Below are 21,796 nucleotides of genomic sequence, written 5' to 3'. Positions count from 1 at the left end.
TCGATGATGGTCGGTCGCCGAGGCTGGCACTCTCGCACTCATCTTCGATCTGATATGGCCGGTCAGGTCCGCAAGGTGGTGACATCGGCGACTTACGTGCGAAGTGTGAAACCGCGAGACCGGAAAGACGTTGATCGTTAACTGGTGGAAGGGGGGGTGGGGGGGGGGGGGGGTAGGCGATCGTGTTAAGTAAGTGCCTGCCTGCGCTGCTGAGGTCAGTGACGTCGTGGCTGTTGTGTGGTGTCTGTTTGCGGAGCACTAGCCGCAGCAAAGGCTATAACACACATATCGATCGCACTGAGCCTCCCTCCCCCTAAAGTGACATCATCGTCGAAGCGCTCGAATCTAGTTACGCATTTTTAACAGCATCGTTGTCCTTCTAAGGGCAGCTCTTTCGGTTAAGTCTAAGTCCGCCTCTCAGCGGTTGGGGCCAAGAACCAGACAAAATCAGAAGGAGTAGCGCTAGTCCATGGTGGAAACCATTCTGAGAGTGGGCGATGTGTTTCCTTATGGTTGTGACACTGGATTTGTTATGTTTGTGCCTTGACGATGATGGCCCCACAGAGGCAGAGGCAGGAGCCAATTTTGGGACCTGACCGAATCCGAATCTACCCCCCCCTGAATCCGGTTCCTGTGTGGCGAGTCAATAACGAAGTCTCTGACTTTAGTATCTCCGCCTTAGTATCTCATGCTAATTACTCCACATTAGTATCGCCCTTAAATGGGTGGCATCGTGATACGCTTCGGTTGCTGCCAAGTCGGACATAACGCTAGCCATTCAACCAGCTCCAACAAGTGACAATGATGATGATGTCCTCTTTAGTGTCGAGAATGTCTCTGTCGTTTGGAGCGGAATTGGAATTTGGCCGGAACACCCGGGCTGGCAATGAATGTGTGCGCGTGTGCGGCTTGAGGCCACCTCCGCGTCATCATCCGCGGAGACCTAGAGGCAAATGTCGTGGTGAACGTGTTTTTCGATTCCTTGATGTGTTTGTGTAGGTCGATCTTACAGTCGGTCGGTCGGTGGTGATTAACGACACTGATGTCGCCAATCTTGCGCCACCAGTGATGGCGTCATCGTCTCTCGGGCATGGTGCGCGCGGGTCTCACCGTGAGGACTCGTCTGGGAATGACCACCTGTTGCAACACTTAACCCTGGAACCGTCACCCGGAAGGTCACGAGGGTTCGAACCGGAGGATACTGTCGCACAATGTTGCAAAGTGCATGTTGTTGTTCTCGTGAGGTGTTTCTGGGAGGAAGTTGGGCCTGAAGTTTAAAGGATTTCGTTTTTAACGAGCAAACGATGAAGATCGGAGATTAAGCGGTACACCGGTAGCTGGTTGTGGGCTGGCGGGCCTTTCGGACCATGCCAAGTTGCTGCAATCCCCTCAGAGATAGCCTCTGGATTAGGGGGGGACCCTATCTAAGAAACCTCTCGAGAGTACTCGTCTCGAAGCCACCATCAAAGACATCAAAGCGCGGAGAGGAGGTTTCGTCGAGTGCATGATACGATGTTGTGATACTTCTCCTTCCCTGTCTACCACTAATGGAGATGTCACTTTGCTAGCTCTAGCTCGAACTGGAGTTGAAGTGGCATGCGCCGTTAATAGCCTTTTTACGACAACAACAAACTGCCTCTCGGCAGCTCGGTTGCAGTCGCGCAAGGGCGCACGCTGCATCAATGCTGCCTGCCGGCGCAACCACATCTTTCGTCCTCCCGCGGCGGATTACGTGAAACGCAGGCCCCCATGCTTGACCGTTCGGCGAATGATTTATCAGCCATCAGCTTGTGCGTGTTGTGGCTTTATGGACCCACCTTCCTTCCTTCCTTCCTTGGTCTCCCCGGGGTGATCAGCGGTGTGTGCACACGGCGCAGATCACTTTCCTGTGATATACGTCCCCCTCCGTCGGTTTGGTTGCGAATTGAAGTGTTTTTGGGGCGGATGTAACAAGGGATAACGGCCGGCGGAAAATGTAGCCAGTCAGTGCGCCGAGCGAGCGCCAAGCACCACCACCCGGCAGCAGGGGTCTTTGGTTAACGATTACGTGGGATGCGGAGCAATGAAAATGCGATGGTGGCGTGGGGACAAAACGGAACGAAATGAGGGCTGTTGGCTGTTTTGCGAATTTTGGATGGAAAATGTGAAAGTTTGGACCGACTTTAGATGTCCGTCCGCCGTCGAAAGCACGGACCCGTGACGGGAAGAGATACGGTTTTGCTTTTTGGGGCCACCCCTGGGAGGGAAAATGGCAATATTTTCCTTTCGCTTTTTACAGCCGTTGGTGTGTCGTCTGGTGGTGTGGTAGTGGGATATGTAACGAGATAAGATCGAGAAACGGGGGTGAGATCGACAGAGAGAGAAAGAAACAGTGAGCGATCGTGTCTTGCTCCAGGTGTCGAGATGTCAGAGATAGCAGAACATATTCTCTGTTGATTTTAAACTAACGTGCAAAGATGTTGTGACGGTTAGAAAGCAATGAATACGGCAATTGATGATACAATTAATACTCGATAGCAGTTGAACTTTTTGGATTACTCGATGGTTAGCTTAATTTTACTTTAGCACATTTATTTTGCTAACAATTTTTAAAATCGTCGTGGATGCCTTTTTCACGATTTCTTTCTTCATTTCACTTTAAATCTCTTGAATTGAGGCATTGAACTGAAACGAATTGGGGTTCATTTAGCTGCGAATTCACACACTGTCACAATATTTGCTTACGTAATTTGTAAACGTTTATCCAAGAATCGACTTTTTCATATACTTTTTGAACCGTACCGTGAACCGTATGCTTCACGACAAACTTTTTTAACTGTTTCTAGTCCTGTCGGTTTCAAGGATGTCCTTGGACTTTGTGCTTCTTAGTAGCGTGACATATAGCGTGAGTAAGTGTATAGATTTTTATTTAGCAAGATTTTTTTTACAGAAAATGACCGTTTTATTTACAGAGCATTGTGATTTCATATTAGTTCCTGAGCAACATGAATAACGTGCTCGGTTTGAACATTTATGGTCGCATCTTTGGTCTTATTCTAGAGAAAAATCTTCACACCCTCCTCTAAAGGTTTACGAGAGACAAAATAACCTTTTTAGTTAATGCTCCACAACGAAAAAGGTTTCTTGAACGAACGAGAATTAATTCCTTATTATTCTTGTTGACAAAATCAGTTTATCTCCTCCAATATTCAAAATATTGGTCGCGATGCAAATCAAAATGAACAAATACGAAAAACTGTTATCAAAGCAAAGCCAACCTAGATTTATCGAAGTAACTGTCATCCTTCGCCCAAACCTAATTTATTATGTTGGTTTTTCTTCTGCTTAAATTCGTCGATGTCGTTCGGCGTCGCCTATCTCTATGACACCTCCAACCCACTTACAATGGACGATTCCGAAATTGATTCACTCACAAAATACGCAAAACCGCGACAGCGAGTGGCCACCAGCAGCAGCAGCAGCAGCAGCAGCAGCTGTGCGCCCACCCACTTCGGAACAGAAGCCACCCACGGGCTGAAACTGGAAGCAAAAAGCACCGGAACGAAATGGGAGGAAGGTGAGCAGGAGAAGTAGAAAAAAAAATGGAAGCAAACTTCACCTCATCGACACGCCTGCACACTTGCACGCCTCCACCTTTAGCATACCTGGTGGGGTGGTACAAGAACGCTCGCCCTCAACTTCCTTCCGCAAGCACCAATTGCTGCGTGGCGCGGATCTCGACACCTGCGCAAAGTAAGGGGGAAGCACAGCTTTTTGCCTTTTTCGTGGACGCCGCACACTCATACACACCGGGCGGGACAAATTGGCGGTGGCAGCGAGTGACTCCAGCGGCTAATTTTAGCTTGCGACGCCATCGTCAACTCAGCTCCGCGCACCGATCGCCAGCTGGTTAGGATGGATCCCGTTTTCGATGGATCGATGGTACTTTAACGGATGCCCCAAGGAAACCAGGGCCGTTCACTACTGCTTGAACTCCTTTATTATGATGCCTAGCTGCAGGACACAACGATGTCTGGTGCTGCTACTGTTGCACTTGCATCCTGTCCCCTTCTACGATCGAACATGATCGTAGCTGGTTTGTTTTTTTGTTTTTATTAATCAAAGTAGATTTATGGATCATTGTGTCGAGACAAATGGGCGTCTTCCCTTGTTTGGTGTTCGGCTTCGGCGGCGCCATGATTGTTTTCGTAAAAATCGCCATAAATCTTGCGGCGAGCTGCGTGGTGAGCACCACGAGGTTTGGTGCACGAGCACCGGCCTCACTCACTTCCTTACGACCATCCTCGCAAAGTTCGTGGGACAAGAATTGGCATCCAACTTGATGTTAAACCCGAATGGCCATCCTAAAAGCCTGCGACGAACTGGTTGCTTCGGTTGTGGGCACATCAAGAGACAGACTCTACTTCCCGTTTGCAATTGATGATGAAATCCGTCTTCGGCTAATGTCAATGGCGACGCGAGAGTGAGGGTAGCTTTTGCACCAGCAACACACAGACACACTGGGAAGGGGCTTAAGAGTTGGTTTTTCCGTTAATTTGGGCTCAAATGGGTTTATGTTTTTTATTCTTTTAGAGGCGAATCCATGCGAATTTTCCGCATAAATGTTATATGCAAATTTTAAATCATATTTTTATCATTTTGAAAAATTTTTGCCGACAAAATCGTGAATTTATTTCTAGTTAAATCCGTCGAGTTTCTGTAATTTTTTTATCTTTTCTAATTTTGGTAGCATTTTGAGTTTGTACAAAAAAGATTGATACAAAGAGCTTTGAATAATTATTTTAAAAAAAAGGATCAAAAATTGAAATGAATACTCGACGGGGGCTTGAAATAAAAAAAAAATGGTCCAATAGTTTTTACACTACGATCGACATTGACATTTAAAGCAATGAAATGCATTTAAAAATGTACTAATTCATGACAATTTATCAAAAATCACTATCGATGACAGTTTTACTTGAATTTTTCCAAATCTTTTACACAACGATTGTAAAAGGTTTAGTATGAATTTAAAAGATTGATTAAATGTCACAAAAAAAAAATAAGCGTTGGTCCTCTTTTTATTGAAAGCAAAAGATCAGACTCGTTTAGAGCGCGGGCTCTGTGGCGGGGCATCTACATCTGCGAGGCAGCCGGCAGCGATCGCCAAGTGTCGCCTTGAGCCTGGGCAATATTTATTCCCGCAATTAGTCCATCGGCTTGGTAGTAGTTGAGCTGTGGCGGCTCTGGAGCTCTTGGTTCCACCGGTTGACTAATTAATCGAAGGCAGACAGAAAGACCGCCGTGTGTTCGAGGAGGAGCGCCATTGCCGAACGTCGATTCCCTCGAGCACGATCCTTCCCAAATACGGTGCCCATAGCAGTAACAGAAAAGTCCGAGGTCACCGTCCAGGGACACCACCTTCCTCCTACTGCCCACTGCCGTGCACTTTCTCCCGCTGCAGGCTAATTGGATTTGAGGAGATTTGGAGATGTGTTTGCCGGCGACGGATGCTTTCCGATCCCTGGCTAACCGGTTCCTGTTGAGAGGGGGCGATGGCGCCCACAAAAACAACGATTCGCCATCCAAAAACCTGCCGCCATCACCGGCAGCATCATCGGTCAAGGTTTGCGCGCCAGTGCGGCTTGACAGTTGCTTTGTGTGACCGTGATTCCTCCTCCGATGTCTCCACGACGTCGTCGTCGTCGTCCGGTTGCCGTGAAATTTTGGACGGTTCCTCGTCGTCCGAATCTCCTCTGCCGGCGCGTACGGTGCTTGCCATGTTGACGTGATCCATCACTTTTTCTAATTTGCATCCCACTTTGCTGCGGCCGGGGGGGCGTTGGCGCCTCGCTTAAGGCTTTGGTGCGTGGCCTTGGCTTTGGCTCGTTGGGCCAGTTTGTGCGTCTGATTCAAAGTGGTGACTTTGGCTACGCTTCCGGCCGAGCTGCTACGCTGGGCGTGGGCGACAAATTATGTCACCTACATTCCTGGAAGTGGTGGCGTCAGCGAAACGAAAAAATATGAATTAAGAAGAAAAAAACCTCGGATCTACCACAAGGTCTTGAAGGGGGAGGGTAGGAGAGGGAGTATTGCCTTGTGCACCACCCACTCGGCCTGCCGGTGTGACACTACTGAGTATTGCACTACTGCGCCCCCCTCCCTACACAGAAGTGTGTTGCTTTTATTACCTTTTGTACGCGGCAACCGAGGTGCCAACTCGATTTCAAAGCACTCCACGCGCACGAGTTCCGACTTAGATCGTTAGTCCCCCCCCCCTCTGTTGGTTGATGGGATGGGGGGAAGGTCCCGGGTGGGTGAGGAGTGTGTGCGATCAATTTCAATACGGTCACGATTTGCCGCCCAGACGCGACGGCTTTCTATAAGCGGTCCGGTGGTGGATAAGATATGGACAAACGGGATTGGAACTGAACGAAAGACTTAAGCGACGAACCCCCTCTGGTCTTGAGCTCTCTTGAGGTTTCGATTAGTTTACTCAGCAGCGTGCCTTAGCCTTTCTGTTACACTTTTCTTATCTATTATGGATGAGATTAGGTTTCGGTAGAAGAAGGAGTGGGGACTAAAAACCTGTTAATCGAATCGCTTGAAACTAGAGTTCTGCTCAGTGGCTCCATTTCCAAAACATTGGGGCATATGAATATGGATAATAATGGAGTTATCTCCTCTGCGTATAACTGACTAAACCGGTCATTTTTTTCGTTCCGTTGCTGCTTCTCATTTGCATCTAGAATAGCTGGAGAGAGAGATAAACGATTCCGAGAAAAAAAAAACAAACTTCTGAAAAACCTCTCGTCCGAATATGTAGACCACCTGTTAATGTCTTGTCGTGCGGTCGCGCATACATTAACCTTTCGATTCGCTTAGAACCCGTTCCCGGGAATCCTTCCCTCGCCTTCACAACGCACATATCGTCGTACTGAACGTTGGTCCCAAAAAATATAAAAAAGAAAACATCAAACTCGACTCTTGCCAATGTCACTGGCCAGTTTGCTCCGTCGCGTAACAGATGTTGTGAGATTTGCGCGTTTGCGCCACTCCTACGAACTCCGACAATCCGGCGTCCGGTCGTGGGAGAACCATATTCTGCGCTGCGGCAACCTCGCGACAATTCCTCGGGCGTTCCCTAGAGCGAAGAACATGAACGGACGAGAGCAAGGATGCACGATGGCCGTTTAAGGGCAGCGCGAAGAACTCTCCGAGATGCGTGCGTGTGGCTTTCTCCCAAAAAAGGAACTCCCCATATGGACGATCGGTCGCGATTTGTCCGGCTCCAATCCGATCCCGGGCTAGTATACCAAGGGGGGGGCACCTACGCCATTTGGTTGGTGACATTGCTCTAGCTGCTAGAGTGTGGTGCCCATGAGACCCCCCCCGGGGGGGGGGGGGAGGTAGAGCACTGATTGCGAGACCCCAGAGTCAGTGCTGCTGGTCGTCATGTCACCTCCTACGCCCATGCCGCACAGTGCCGGGTTGCGCGGGAGGATGCAGAGTTTGCTGCTGCTGGAAACATGGCGTTTGAATTCGCCTCGACCTGAATTCGATCGCCTCCTCCATTCAGTCTCGGCCCCGAGACTTCTGAACTTGTCTGGAGCGCCGCGGTTTTTGGCCCAAACAAGGCGACTACAGCCCCGAGACAACAACGACGACACTACGCGGAATCCAGGGGGGAACAAACATGCAAGACAAAGGCGCCTCTGCACTCGACTCGACGGTCTTTGCGGGCCAGACAATCGGTCAAGTAGCAAGCGAGCGCCGCCTCGGTGCTACGGCCGATCCATCATCCGATTGACAGTTCGAGTTGACTCCGAGTCGAACGCCAGCTCGGTCAGTGGTAGGAGAAGGTGGAGTGGAGCTCGTCTCTTGGAGAAGACGTCTCCAGACATCACTCGACTCGACGGACTCGGACAGGCAGAAGGAAGCGGTGACGTCGGTGGGCGTCGGTTGCTGCTGCTACTCGAAGGAAGAAAAAAAATGCATCTTCTTATCGAGTACCAATTGTGTCTCAAGCAGCAGTACCAGCTCGTTTGCTGTTGTGCTTCTCTGGAGATTCGCGCGCCACAGACACGTCCATCCGTGTGCCATCGTCATCGTGTTGTGCCATGGCCGACGCAGTGAAAGTAGCTCGATTTCATTGTTGTGCCAGCAGCCGTGAAGCGAAGGCGCAGGAATGGCTTCCGATAACGAATAAATAACGAGCCAGCAGTAGCCAGTAACCAGTAGCCCGGCGGTCGCTGGTTAGTAACTGGCATCTTGGGTTGTGCCGTTCCGCGGCGTGAACTTCCTTTCATCGGCGGCCTGCCTGTGTGGGAGGCGTTTCAATCCGATTCAATCCGATTCCAGTGATGGCACGGACGACGGAGTTGTGGAGGCTTTCCCTCTTCTGCGGTGTGGAGATGGCGTTAAAACAAATAACCATTTAAATTCGGCCAACGTCCGACCGATCGAGTTATGGAGGAGGAGAAGGAGGAGGACTGTGTGTGGGATTGGGGATCTCTCTCGCTCTCGATTGTGCCCTCGACGGCTCTATGTGGTTGGTTGCACAATTCCCCGGCCACGGCCACAACAACAGCAAGAGTGTGTGGTGAGCTCTAGGAGATGCTGCTGCTGCCTACTATAGGCACACTTTTCCTTCCTGGATCGCCGAGCCACGCCAAGTATTTGCATTTACAACGGGAATAAAGAGAAACTGATCGTGTGCACAAAGCGCACACTGCACTTGCGTGTCGGTATTCACTCCCGTATCTCAGCCCGTGATCTCTCCGATCTCAGACGGAGTGGAATCCTCAGTATTTCGTAAGCGAAATGCCACAGGCACCTCGCTCTGGAGTATTTCCATTTCATCCATTTTCCAGATTTTCTCTGTGGAGCGCGAACCTCCAAGATAGATCACTCATGCAACGGCTCCTTCCGTCGAACGATCGATATTGAACCATTTCGGGCCCACGGCGACGCCGACATTGAAGCTACCTACGGAGCCCCCTTGCCGCCTACCTACAAACTACCCTGGAGGAGAAAGACATTGTCACCAGCCCCCGGTGGAAGGCGTGAGTGTGCCCCGCGCAAGGTACAGTGATTCAACACCTTCTCTCCCCCGGGGAGGGAGCCGGTTACTGTACGCGAGCGCACGCGTGTGAGTGCGTTTGGGGGCTGCTCTCCCACATCTGAATATCGATGACGTCAGATCAAGGTGACGCGGCGAGGCGCTACTTTGGAATCGGAATTGGAATTGGAATCGGAAACCGGAGAAAACCTGTTTCCCCTTGCACTCAGCACTGTACTGAGCTGTGCTGTGGTGATGGTGGAGGAAAGAGAGGTGGCGGCTAGGTGGGTGGACGGATTTTTATGGCTTTTTAAGGAAATGTTGGGTGTTGGGTGCGTGAGTGGCCGAGGCCGTGTGTGCAACAACCACCAGAGGTAATCCAGAGAGCAGAGGTCCGTAGGATGATGGGGAGCCTACTTTCAGTTTTCAATGTTCCCGGTTTCGTGGTCGGACTCTTGGAACACGGGGGCCGATTGGATAGGATTTGATGCAGGATTTGAACTTCTCATCAAACAGCACTCTCGTTGATAGATCCTGGTGGATTTCTTATGGTAATTTAGAGCTCTAAAGATGTGTTTTTTTCTTTCGCCTGAAGAAGTCTTTGTGTGTGTGTCTCGCCTCCTCAAGGGGTGTCCTACATACGCGACATGGAAACCAGTCTCCGTCCTCTGTTGCAGCACGATTAACTCGAGAGTTGCACACATTCGCTACGCGCTGATGCAGTGCCGGTCCGGTTCCGGAACCGGATCCCACTGTGAACTTCCGTTGCGAAAGTTGGCGACGGCGGCGGATCGATCGATCGATGACTTCATCCAGCCGCACGACGACCGGTCCCGGTTTAAGAGAGCCGGTCCCTTAGCCGCTATTACTAGGATCGTGGTTTTGGGTTTTTATGTGCATTTTTGTGATGTAAATTATGATAGTTTCCGTTGTAGTGACCGGGGAATGCGGGGTCATGGCAGTGACAATCCGTTAACTGTGTGCATATAAAGAAAGCTATTAATTAAAACTTAACGCATTAACGCAAGCAATAAGTTAAATATTGGAATGCAAGTCTTAATCACATATGATCTTGATGTGCATATTAAAAGAGATACTCATGAAAGAAAGAGATTGACAGGATTTTACCAAAAATATCATACATTAAGTAAATAAACGGACTTCTCTTGCATGCTCTATTCCTTCAAAATAGCGGGCCTTAACTAAAATTCTAATAAGATTATTGTCATATTATCTTAATAGAATTGCCCTATTATTGTCTTATCATAATTTTTCATACTCTTTTTGGCCTTTTGGCATATTGCTTTTTATTGAGATCAAATGTTGATGATTTCAAAATTGATCGTACTGATTAAAATAGGCCTTATAACTAATGAATACTTTTGATATCTTTTGGTTCCTTTGGCATACAGCGTTTCAGAAGTTTTTTCCACAAGAGAGTTATGAACACAAGACAGTCTTTTAAATGTCTTTTTTCTAAATGTCATTCAAAATGTTAAGAATAATGAATCTACAAAATCCCGGATCCTGCTGCTCGTGCATTGATATGCTAGACGCATAGATATATGCAAGATAATGTTGACTTTCAAGTCGATCCTTACGAAATGGAACCTCCGAAAGACGGTAACAGATATACCGTACTTCCGTTCCATAAGGATAACGTTCCCTTTTCCTTCAGCGATTCTACCGCTAGACCGTTGCCCAGTCCTTTGTTTAGGTTTCCCCTGGTCTGGCTATTTGGTCTCGTACCTGATCATCCCGACGACCGGACCTCGGGGTCGGTTTCTTGGAATGCTTGTTGTTTACTGCCTTCTATCTTTACCCCTCCGCCACCCGGGTGCACGTTCAATATGTTCTCGGGGTTCTGGAACATATTTCTCAATGTTTTCGCCTGCCGCATGCAGCATATGCACCTTCTATCTGTCTGTGCCTCTCTCTCTTTGAGAGGAGGGAAATCCCACAAACAACCCAAGATCCGCCGCATGAGAAAAAGGCCAACAGAGCAGGAGAGAGAGGTAGCGTGCGAGCGCATCAGGCGCGCCCGCGCACTTGACTCACACGAACGCTCAATTTGCTGCTGGTGTCTGGTGAGCAGAGAGAAGTCCACAACACCCGACACAGGCAGATCGCAAGATCGAGTTAACGACGTGCGCTCGGCGGCCCCCGATCGTCCCCAGTACTTAGCGGAACGTCGTAGCGAGCGGTTCTCTTTCACTCCGTTTCGTCGACAGTCGACACAGACGACGCGTCTCCTTCGTCCCCCCTTTTTCGGTACGGGTTTTGCTTTTTGTCTTTTGTTGTGTATTGTATTGATAAGCGGCGGGGGTGTTTCGTGTTGAGTGTGTTGCGAAAGGGACCTCGTGCGTGCGTGCGTGCATCTCGCGTCCGGTCTCTGGTCGATCTCTGATCAATTTTTCCACCTTTTGCGGCTATCTGTTTTGTGTGTTTGCGTGTCTATGTGTGCCCCTTAGTGTAACAGTGCGTCGTGCGTGCGCGAGCGAGCGAGATCTCGTGGAGGAGAGTGTTGGGCTTTTCTTCGGTGGGGGCTTGATGAAAGTAACGCAACTTAAACTCCAGCAGCTCCCCTTTGGTTCGACGAGAGAGAGAGAGCCTACGGGAGGAAGACGGAGAATTGAGCATTAACTCTGTGGCTCGACTTGGCTTAAGATGTGCGCGAGATGTGTTGGTGTGTGTTGGAAAGTCAAGAATGGAGCCTCGATTAAAGAGTTATCATCCGAAGCAGAAGCAGCAGCCAGTGTGGGCATTAATGGTGGTGGTTGGATGGCTTAATCTCCACTGCACGGCACTCTTTGTCCACGGTCCAGACACCAGGATGATGCCAGGGAGAGCGAGAGAGAGAGCGAGCGCTGTAGCCCGGAAGACAAGATACCGACCGCTACGGTCCCGTGGAATGCGTGGAATGGGCATGTGTCTGTCTCTGTGTGCGTCGGTTGTGATCTTTTCCACCGGCAGCGGCGATGCGTCGTCCTCAGAGCCGCGTCTAGCACTGTGTGCGTGCCGGTGGTAGTTTGTCTTGCGCTGGAAAAGCCAAAACTCCCCGGGAACGCGAGACACGGGGCACAGCAGACCACAGTTTGCCCGAAAGCCAGGCCAGGCCAGGCCAGGCTTTTAATTCTTCTCCCGGGGGCCCTTTAAGTGCTTTGTGTGGCCATAAGGAGGAAGGAAGCGATCGGCAGAGAGGGGCAGAGAGAGAGAGAGAGAGAGAGAGGTTGAGAGATAAAAATAGATCTCCGTGGGATCGTCTTCTGGGGCGTCTGGTGTCTACAGAGTGCGCCTGTGTGGGTGCAAAATAAATCATTAAAGGCACATCAGTCTCGTCTGCCGTTATGCTCGGATAGTGCCAGACCCCCGGATGCACTTGTCGTGGATGTCGCGTCGTCGATTTCGAGGACACAACCCCCGGTAGGAACCGAATTCTGGTGGCAGGGAGTCAGTCGATCAGCTGTCCCTCCCTGATCCGCACTGCACTCCGCGCTCGTCTCTTCTGCTGCATTACACAATTTGAAGACAGCTCGACGGTCGATGAGTCGATGCGTCGATTTCCGAAAACGAAAACAATTACAATCGTTCACGCGCGCGGAGCAATTAATCGAGAGAAAGTGAAAAGTGAGCCACCACTTGGCTTGGCAGTGGGTTTGGGATTTTCGTCTTCTTCTGCTTCAGCTTGCTTGCTCGCTTGCTTGGTGGTGCAGCTTGTGTTGGTCGGTTGGATAATGCTACTGCTGCGTTGCGTCCGCGATCGTCGTCCTCCCCGGACACAATTACACAATTCGGCTGCTACTTCTTGGCCCCAAAATCGAAGCCGCCATCTCGAAGCCGGCAGTTCGGTGGGATCGTGTCCGCCTAATAGCTAGCCAACCACTCTTTCTCTCTCTCTCTCTCTTTCTTTCTTTCTGTGCCATCTTTTGGTTAATGAATTATGGATGCACGATCTCGGGGGCCCATTTTGCCCATTTTCTCACCATTCCGGTGGATTGGAGGAGAACTTTTTGGGGGGCGGGACAGTGTGACGGCTTCTGACTTGCTGGCATTCCGTTCCGCCATCTTCGTTGCGGGACGGTTGTCGCCAGTCGCCTTCGCGATCCACTGATCTTCGCCTTACCGCCATCGGTCCACCAACACAATCCATGATGTAAGATTCGCTCTTTTCTCGGTTCGATTGCAATCGAATCGTCCATCGGTTGATTATGATGTTTTGCTAATAGGACTTTAATTACCAACGACAGTTGTGTCAGGAGACAGGAGGAGACCTCAGCTGATGAGCTAGCAGGTAGTAGCTGGCACTCTCGAATACCTTCGATACATCGAGCTGTGATCGTAACACGAACTTGTTCCCAAATCCCTCGAGGCGGCAGCCATTTGTTGACCGTTTAATGATGATCATTGGCAGGTAGATTGGCCGGCACCATGCTGCTTCTACTTTGCATGCGTCTTTCGTGAAGACACGGTGGACATCATCACGTCCCCGGGGGAGAACGTTGAAGAAAGGAGAGAACCAAGCAGCAACAGCAACCCTTCACGTATGCAATCGTTGGATTCGTTTCGCTCTCCCCGGTCAGATCGGCGATGACAGACTTACTTCGTTCGCTGGCTGACTTGCTGTTGATAGAGCTGAGAATGTAATCCGGTTTTGCGGGAGTCGTTTGCGGTTAGTTGCAAAAGGATAATGTCCGGAAAGAATCGATTATGCAAATCGAACGCGAGCGAGCGGTCAATCGATGAGATGAGAGCAGCCATTCCGCAGATTCCGGATCGAACGAATCGAATTAGTGGTCGCAGTTTTGAGGTGACGTTTTGGGCGTTACGTTTGGCATTAGTTCGAAATTTCAGTTCTTGTATTCCCTTTCGTGGACCAGCCTCTGATCCGGTTGTTGCTGCTGCTTCGACAGACAGAGAGAGAGAGAACGAAAAAGAGTCCTCTTCCAAAGAACGATCCGTTGGGTACGACTTCTCTGCCAATTAGACAGTCCCGGGGCCCCTGAGGGCGCCATTCCGTCGTCCGGCGGTTCGAAGTTTGTTGCATATTAAATTCCATTTCTGCGGGACTTGGACATACATACACAGGCACACAAACACTCTGGAGCGTGCAACAACAAAAGCAACTGGACACTTGGACTCTGCGAGAATCGTGTGCGAGGCGAAATGGAGGAATGTGTTGTTGCCGCCTCCCCCCACGGACATCAAAACCTCCGTCAACATCATCCTCCCCGTGGTAGCGTCAAGTTGCTGGCTATTCCGGAATCAGTGCCCCATGCCCGTGCCGAGGCTGAACCGGTGGAAAAGATGAGATGCGCACAACCACCGTTCCCTCTTCTTCTTCAGCAACAAACGTTTTGAAGCATTTATATTACGAGGAATCCCCGGGTCTCCTTCTCCAGTCCCCAAGAAGAGCGGAACCGTTCTGGCAAGAAGAAGTCGCACCGAATCGCGCGCCCTGGAAGTGGCACTTTGGTGGGGTTGTGTGCGTACCAACTAAGACAGGGCGACAGATGAATTCTTTCACATATTTTTCGCCTTCTCGCTGCGCCCTCTTGGAAGGGTGTACCGCGGCTTAGGGTCTCGGTCGCTTGCTGGCTCTCTCTCGAAAGGGTTTCGCGTTTCAGACAAATCCATGAGGCAAGTCTCTCCTTTGCATGGCGCGTTCCGTTGGCGCTGGTGTGGATCGGGGGGGAATGTGCCACGATAGGACGAAAAACTGGGCAAGGCAGGAATGGATAGAATTTGCGGGATTCGCAGCGAAAGTGGTCGCGTCTGTGGTGCTGCTCGGTCGCTCAGCGGTTGTGTGACCTGGTTGGCGCGGTTGCTGGCTGTCCGCATATCTCCGCGCGCTCGCGCACCAGCCCCAAAACCGGTCTTGCCAAAGCCGGCGCAAATCGCCGCAATCGCCGAGGTCTCCAACTTCAGTTCTCGCCGTGTATGGGTTCGCATGGTTCGAACAGAGCCGGATCGCACACTCACATCCTTTCCGTCGTCGTCGTCGTTCGTGTGCGTGTTTTCATTCTGTTGTTTTGTCGCGATCGTAATGCTCTCTCCTCTTGGCTTGGGACAGTTCCCGTGGACATTGAGGTGTTGCTGGACGTTCAGGATGACTGCAGCTTCTTTGAGGATTTTGTGTGATCTGCACTTTTCTGTTTAGAAACCAATGTTTGTGCGTTAAGGAGCTGCGAGAAAGGTTTGGTTGTTCACTGGATTGCGGTTATTATAGTTCCCAAATTATAAAAAAAGTGTTAAATGTAGAAGAAGCATCAGAGAAGACGTGCAGTGTTATCCACGGAAAGTGTCTGTCTATCCTCGAGATATGGCTGTGCTAAATGTGTTGTTCCCTTTTCTTTCCATACCTTAAGTGATTTACGAAGCAATCGAATCGAACCAATGATAGCGAACGAATGGAAATCGCTTACGATCCAGCACAAGTATTAACGAAACGAGTGTTGTGCCGAGTGTGAAAATTGTGTGTGCGTGTGCGTGAGTGTGTGTTTAGTGCGTCTTTTTCCTCCCCCCACGGTCTGCTTCCCCTCACCGTCTCTCTATCCCCTCGAGTGTTGTGTTTATTATATTCAAGCCTATTAAATAATCTACTAAAGTGCCATTAACAACAACAACAACAACAACCACAACCACTACGATAAAACCAATGTCCAATCCAGAAAGGATACCGAGAGAAAAAGCTCTATCCCGTCCATCAGCTTACTACTATCGTCGTAACAGCCCATCCATATAGGAATAAACGAAGAAAAAGCTAGAAAAGAAAACAGAAAACTGAAATTAGAACGTAGAATACGTAACTCACCTTTGCGCTTCAATTAAACAAGAAAAAGAAACAAAAGCAAACCGCATACGCATTAACCGAAGGTTAAAGATAAAGAATCTAATCAACGAAGAGAATTACGGAGCCATTAACGGAGCGGAATCGAAAGGCAACACGATGTCGACGCAGTCGTACTACAAGGATCGGCTTGGCTTTGATCCACGCGAAGCCCTGTACGACAACAACAATGGTGAGCTGCAGCAGCAGCAGCAGCAACAGCAACACCATCAATCGCATCATCACCAGCAACAGCAGCAGTTCCAGCAAACGATCACCACAACTACAACGCATCGCCACAGCATCGGTGGCAGTGGTGGTGGCGGTGCGACGAGCAGTGGAACAATAGTGGGCAAACATCATCAATACTACAGCAGCAATGGTAGCAGCGGTGGCGGTGCAGCTGGTGGTGGTAGTCCTAGCCCGGCCAATGGGCAGGGCAGCAGCCACAACATCAACAACAACAATGGCGGCGATTACTACCACACGACGCCCGCCAAACGGCATCGGCAATCGTTTACGGCGACATCACCGGCGACCGGCTCGACGCTCAACATCCAGTCGCAGGGTGGCTACGAGGATGCGCTGACGCAGTTCAAAGGTACTGAGTTGATGACGATCTGGGAGCGATTTGTTTGGGATATCATAGGTGCGTCCTGCAACCGGCCGGATGCCGGTTCCGCTGCTCTCCAGGTTTGGTAGAGCATGTTTTCTGCGCGCGGTGTTGATTGTTGTTGTTTCTGTCTGCCTGACTGACTGACAACATGGCTTGACATACCGCATGTTTACCTCGGTGTGATATGCTGCGGTAGGCGCATGAGAATCCTGTTGCTCATGCGCTTCGTTGGATTCGTTTGTTTCAGACATTTGATGCTGTTTCCGATTCTGCAGCTCTGATTTTTTAGTTGATTTTGTGTTGTTAACCATTTGAACGAGCTGTTTTTTTTCTGCTTGTGTCCTTTGGCCTAACCTGTTTGTGAGAAAGTTAAACATCCTGTTTTACCTGTGCTTTTACCGAGGGTCCTTTATTGTGGATCCTTTCTAACACCGCTGCATTTTTGTTTTGTGTCCGTTTTCATTTTCTTTCGTTTCCTTTTTGTTTTGGTTTTCTCTGTTTGCTTATTCCTTTTGTGGTGTTTATTGCTTTTTCGTTCTTGATGTTGTTTATTTGTAAGGACCAATTGTTGCATGCTGTTTTCACTAATGAACTCATAGATATGTTTGTAGTTTTTAAAGAAGATAATTCATTTCGTTCACTGCTTATAGATTAACGGGATTCTATAGTTCAGAATTCAATTTAATGTCCTTGAAATTTTTGTTGGAGAAATCCAATATTTATCTCAATGCGTAAGCGAAATGTTTTACTGAAGAACTGGGGTAGTGCCTAGAACTTGGGCAGATAAAGAGGAAAAACTGCCTACATTGAACCTGAATTTTACTATTGTGGATGAAGGATAAAAAAATGTCTCTGTGATTGTTTTCTCTATAGAATTGACCATCTTAAGTGTTCCCCCTGCTGAGGCTCAGCTAAACAAAACCTTCGAGTTGATAACACTCTGTTCGCAATTCTCGATCCGATAAAAATGTTCTGTACTGTACGATCTGCTCCAAATCTCGACAACGAACGCGCACTAAGTATTGGCATACTTACGATATCGCATCGTTGCTTTTTCTCGTATCTGGTAATGATAAAGAGAGGTCCCCATTTTTGTGCCATCGTCATCATCATCATCATCATCATGGTCCCGTTTGGGTGCTTCATCTTGATTTCATGTAAGCAAAAGATTCAACTTTGCGATGCAAAAAAAAAATGCAGTCGCTGGTAGTTGCAGTGTGAAACAAAGGAGGGGCGCGCGCCCCTCGAACTGCTCCTCGTTTTTGCATCGTCTCTGGCGTCAGTAGCTTGGTTGGACATGAATCACTTGGACTGTGGACGGTCACCTCGATTCGCTTGCGTAGTTCTTTCGCGCACCCGTCACGGATTTGTAATGCATGCGAAACTCCAAAGAAGGGTTGGTCGTGTCCGGTTGCCGCCTGGCAACGCAATTTCGAGTGAAGCGCAGATGAGTCGCACCGACCAGGTAGGGGGAGTGGGGTGCAGTCTTTTGCGATTATTCATCGTTTAGCTGCGATGGCCACGGGGAGCGTCATTTTCGAACGGTGTTGCATGACTTAAGCCTCTTTCCCATGCATTCTGTCTGCAGTTGGGCTTCAGATATCATCGGTCGGATATTTTGAGGGCTGTTAATCGAGAGAGCTAATGTTTGCAGAGCGAGTATTTGACGACGTTCCTCGGTAATTATTTTTGAAGAAGTAACCTCGAGGTATCCCTACAATACCGGGTACCTGCGGGATGTTATACAGGCAACAGATGGTCTATTACTGCTCCTCTCGCAGCTGCACCACCACGGAGATCCAAGGGTATCTGACATGCTTCTAAATACAGGCCTGTAAAGGAACACCGGGGGGATTGCTTGGACAACAGAGACCAAATATTGGTATTTCCGTGCTGTAAGTGCCGACGCGTGTGCCAGATAGCTTGCAGTGGACTGTGAGTGGTGATCATGTTCCTGCAATTGAACGACGACAATCAAACACCGGGACGCGCACACACCCAATTCCACAATACCGAAATACCCGTACCCGCTTATCATAGGCACGAAATCAGGTGCTGGAGAAGTTGCGTGGGTATCCTAAGGTAGCTTTTGGTGATGCTCGGTCACACCTATTAGCGTGCTGCCAGACCTTACTCACTGGCATGATGTTTGTGGAATGATGATGGTGACCATGATGATGGAGGAGGGGAAACCTTTCCGAAAGGTGGGCTGGCGGGCGGTTCAGTCGTTTGTAACGCTGCCTGAACCTTGATTGATCATTACGCACTTATTAGATTAAAGCAAATAGTGTAATGCCTGTGCCGCGTCGTTATCAAGGCACCTCAGGCGGGACAAGGAAGTTCAATTTGGAAAACATATTACCTGAGTCACAAGCCAAGGCAAGGGGGCCACAGGTGGCCACTGCTGGTACTGTTGTTGGTGGTCGGTGAGTAATCGCCACATAAGCTTTGCGATGGCTTTATCGCACGTTCTCACCGTGACATATCGGTTACGGTCATGTACCATTCGTTTCACGAACGTGTGCGATTGATTGATCGCGAAATGGTTGACACACACTCGGTTGGTGTCCTAGGGGTACGGGACGGTGGCAACTGGATGGACGGACGGACGGACACGAGACCGAGCGAGTTCGTACATCGTACACTGTTCAGTATGTTTTATGCTCAATCTTACGTCAATCACTGAACAGGGGAATATTAAAAGGTACCACAGAGGTGAACGTGAGTTGCGCGAACAAACAACCATGGCTGAGCTGTAGGCGCCAGCCTCTGATTCGTGGCCGGTTGTCCGAGGTGATGAGTTTTTGGAGACATTTCATCGCTGGTGGTGCCAGGGTGCCTGTATTCGGAATGTAGTGTCTTTTCTGGTAAAAAAAAAAAATATCTACATCTCTATCGAATTGCATAGTTTCTGCGGTTTTGTAACAGAAATTTAAATGCCTAAAGGAGTCATTACGTACCAAATACATCCCTTCTAACCCCTCCGCCTTTCTGATATTTAAAATATTTAACCCATGAATGTATGGAATGTTTAAATGATGTGGATACTTCTATTTTACCTCTTTTCGGTTTAATATTTAAAACAGTTGACGAAATAGACGTGTTAGTCACACGCTGATTAGTCACATTTGGGAAACATTCTCCTTCGCCCAAAAATTCGCCTCAGAAACACCTTCATTATCGTATGAGTTGGCCCAAAAGGAGAGGAACTACGACGTACTCCACACACAAATTCCACAGGCACCACTCTTTGCGTCCGCCTTCGCGCCGTCGTGGTGTTTGGCCGTGATTTCTTCTTGTTTGATGACGATGCTTGCGCCATTTCCTTACCAAGACACCACCGCGGCCTAGACGCGCGACTTAGGACGGCACAGTGCGTGTGTTGTAGCTTGGCAACATAAGAAAAAGGGGAAGAGCAAGCAGTCAGCAAGCACGTGAAGACGAAGCGTGGAAGAAGCTGAACAACTGGAGCTGGAGCTGGAACACGGGCCGTTCGTCACTTCCTTTCGAATTGCTGTCTCTCCTCGTCGCCTCGTTCCCTCACCAGCCCAGGTGTGTACCGGCCCGGCTGTGCCCATTCATCGTTCTCTCGCTCACCACGCTGTCGGCGCGCGGAGTATGCTGTTGTGGTATGTGGCGCTGACCAGAGAGGGGACGGATCCCCTAGACACTAGGATGATGGTGCGTTGTACCGAAGTTGCAAACGTCACCGGCGCACCGAGAGTGGCCGTGCGAGAGAAAGAGAGAAAAACGGTTGGCAATAACGTGTGTTTGGCTGGCTGGGTGACGCCGCGGAGTCAGCATCTTCTCCCAAGGCAGGTTCCACCAGATGACGGGCTAGCTAAAATCTCCTCTCCACCGGGAGGGGAAACCGGTTCCTACGCCCTATCGCCGTTCGACGACCACCTCACCTTGCCTTGGTCGGGTGGTAATTGAATTGAGGAGCAGAAATTTGTGGTCAACTCCCATTCCCTATCTGCAGGTCGTCATGTTCGGATGGGCGGGCGGCTAGGGTAGGAAGGAAGGGTGGTAGTTAATTTATCGGTTACTGTTATGCTGACCGCCAATGGGGGGCGCACGATCGGGGGAGGGTTGATAAAACGGGAAATAAAACTTTTGATGAAAAGCGCTACGGAGGGGGGGGAAATTTATGATTCGTGTGTTAGCAAACAGAGATGAGGTGCCTGAGGGTTGTGTGAAGCATTTCGAGCGCAATAGGTTGAAGAAAAGTATATCTTGATCATCAGTAGATAACACCTGGCTTTTGTTGTTGAGTTCCAATTTAGGAGAAGTTTAAATGTCGGTCATAGAAACGATTGACTGAAGGCTAAATTGGTAGCTAAAAATGTGAATCCAACATGACTTGGGGATAAGCTGTCTAAAGAGTCTTTTGTCGTGTTCTTATACACCTCTGCACCAATTCAGTTGGTTTATTACGATGTGGAGACCTCAGTCAGCAATCAAGAGGATATCAAATCATCATAGGATCCGAGGATAGATCATTCTTTGCATTTTCTCATTTGTTTTGACAGTCATTTGCAGACTGTTTTGACAGTTCTTTAGTGACGTCATATGCAAGTGATGTCACCAATACACCCAGCAGCAATATGGTGGTAGTGATCGGAATCAGATGGAACGAATTCCGGACGATTGATCCCCCTTCTCTCTGGCTGCCACTGATCTTTATCTCGGCTCTTAATCCTTCCCCAATTATGGACTAAACGGACCATGAAAATGGGGGTTTCTTTCTGCGATTTTAATTTGAATTTCGGAAATGGTGTGAATAGAAGACCACCAAAACGACGTCGCAGTCGACCTCTAGTCGTGTTTTTTTGGGCGAAATTGCTGCATCTATGCTGCTGTTGCTACTGCTTATGTGACGAATGATGAAGACAATAGGCAATCGCTGCGACACTGCCAGGAACGATGATAATGGCGCGTAGCGGTTCCGAAAGTGGTAGACCACCGCCGGGTGGTAAGCAATCAGCCTCCTCACCTCGGTGGCGGCTCTCGGTGTTCGATTGAAGAGTTTCGTAAGAAGGTTTGGTGTGGTTGCGCGGCGTTTGCGCCGTCGACGTCGTCGGCTTCCTTTCATATCGGCTTGCCCTCTCTCTCTCTCTCGTCGTAATCAACCACCAGTCAATGGTAACCGGTATGTAAAAAAGGGCACAACACCCTGTCCAATCAGTTAATGGGCGACGAATGACGGCCGCTAGACACGCGGTGTGTTGCGGTGTCTAGTTTCGTTTTTGGATAGTTGGCGGACCGGGGCGTACCGACCGATCGACCGATCTGACTGACTGTCAAAGTACGC

At 49.4% G+C, this 21,796-nt stretch overlaps 1 protein-coding gene across 14 annotated transcripts in view; it reads left to right on the top strand.

Annotated features, from left to right (window-relative positions):
• Nucleotides 1-21,796, top strand: part of LOC126577668 (dystonin) — a 155,398-nt gene that overhangs the window by 45,226 nt on the left and 88,376 nt on the right. For 4 of the 14 annotated variants that reach the window (XM_050239482.1, XM_050239483.1, XM_050239479.1 and 1 more), the window contains exons 1-2: nucleotides 11,231-11,311; nucleotides 15,406-16,467. The exons of 7 other annotated variants lie outside the window; for them this stretch is intronic. In XM_050239482.1, coding sequence (XP_050095439.1) covers nucleotides 15,987-16,467 — 481 coding nt within the window. In that variant the 5' untranslated portion in view covers nucleotides 11,231-11,311; nucleotides 15,406-15,986. Of the gene's footprint in view, nucleotides 1-11,230; nucleotides 11,312-15,405; nucleotides 16,468-21,796 lie in introns of those variants that run through there. 3 more of the 14 variants (XM_050239463.1, XM_050239464.1, XM_050239467.1) reach the window with 1 other exon arrangement.

The sequence above is a fragment of the Anopheles aquasalis genome, chromosome 3, assembly GCF_943734665.1.
Source record: "Anopheles aquasalis chromosome 3, idAnoAquaMG_Q_19, whole genome shotgun sequence".
In the NCBI taxonomy this organism is placed as follows: domain Eukaryota; kingdom Metazoa; phylum Arthropoda; class Insecta; order Diptera; family Culicidae; genus Anopheles; species Anopheles aquasalis.
This window is presented reverse-complemented; position numbering and strand designations above follow the sequence as displayed.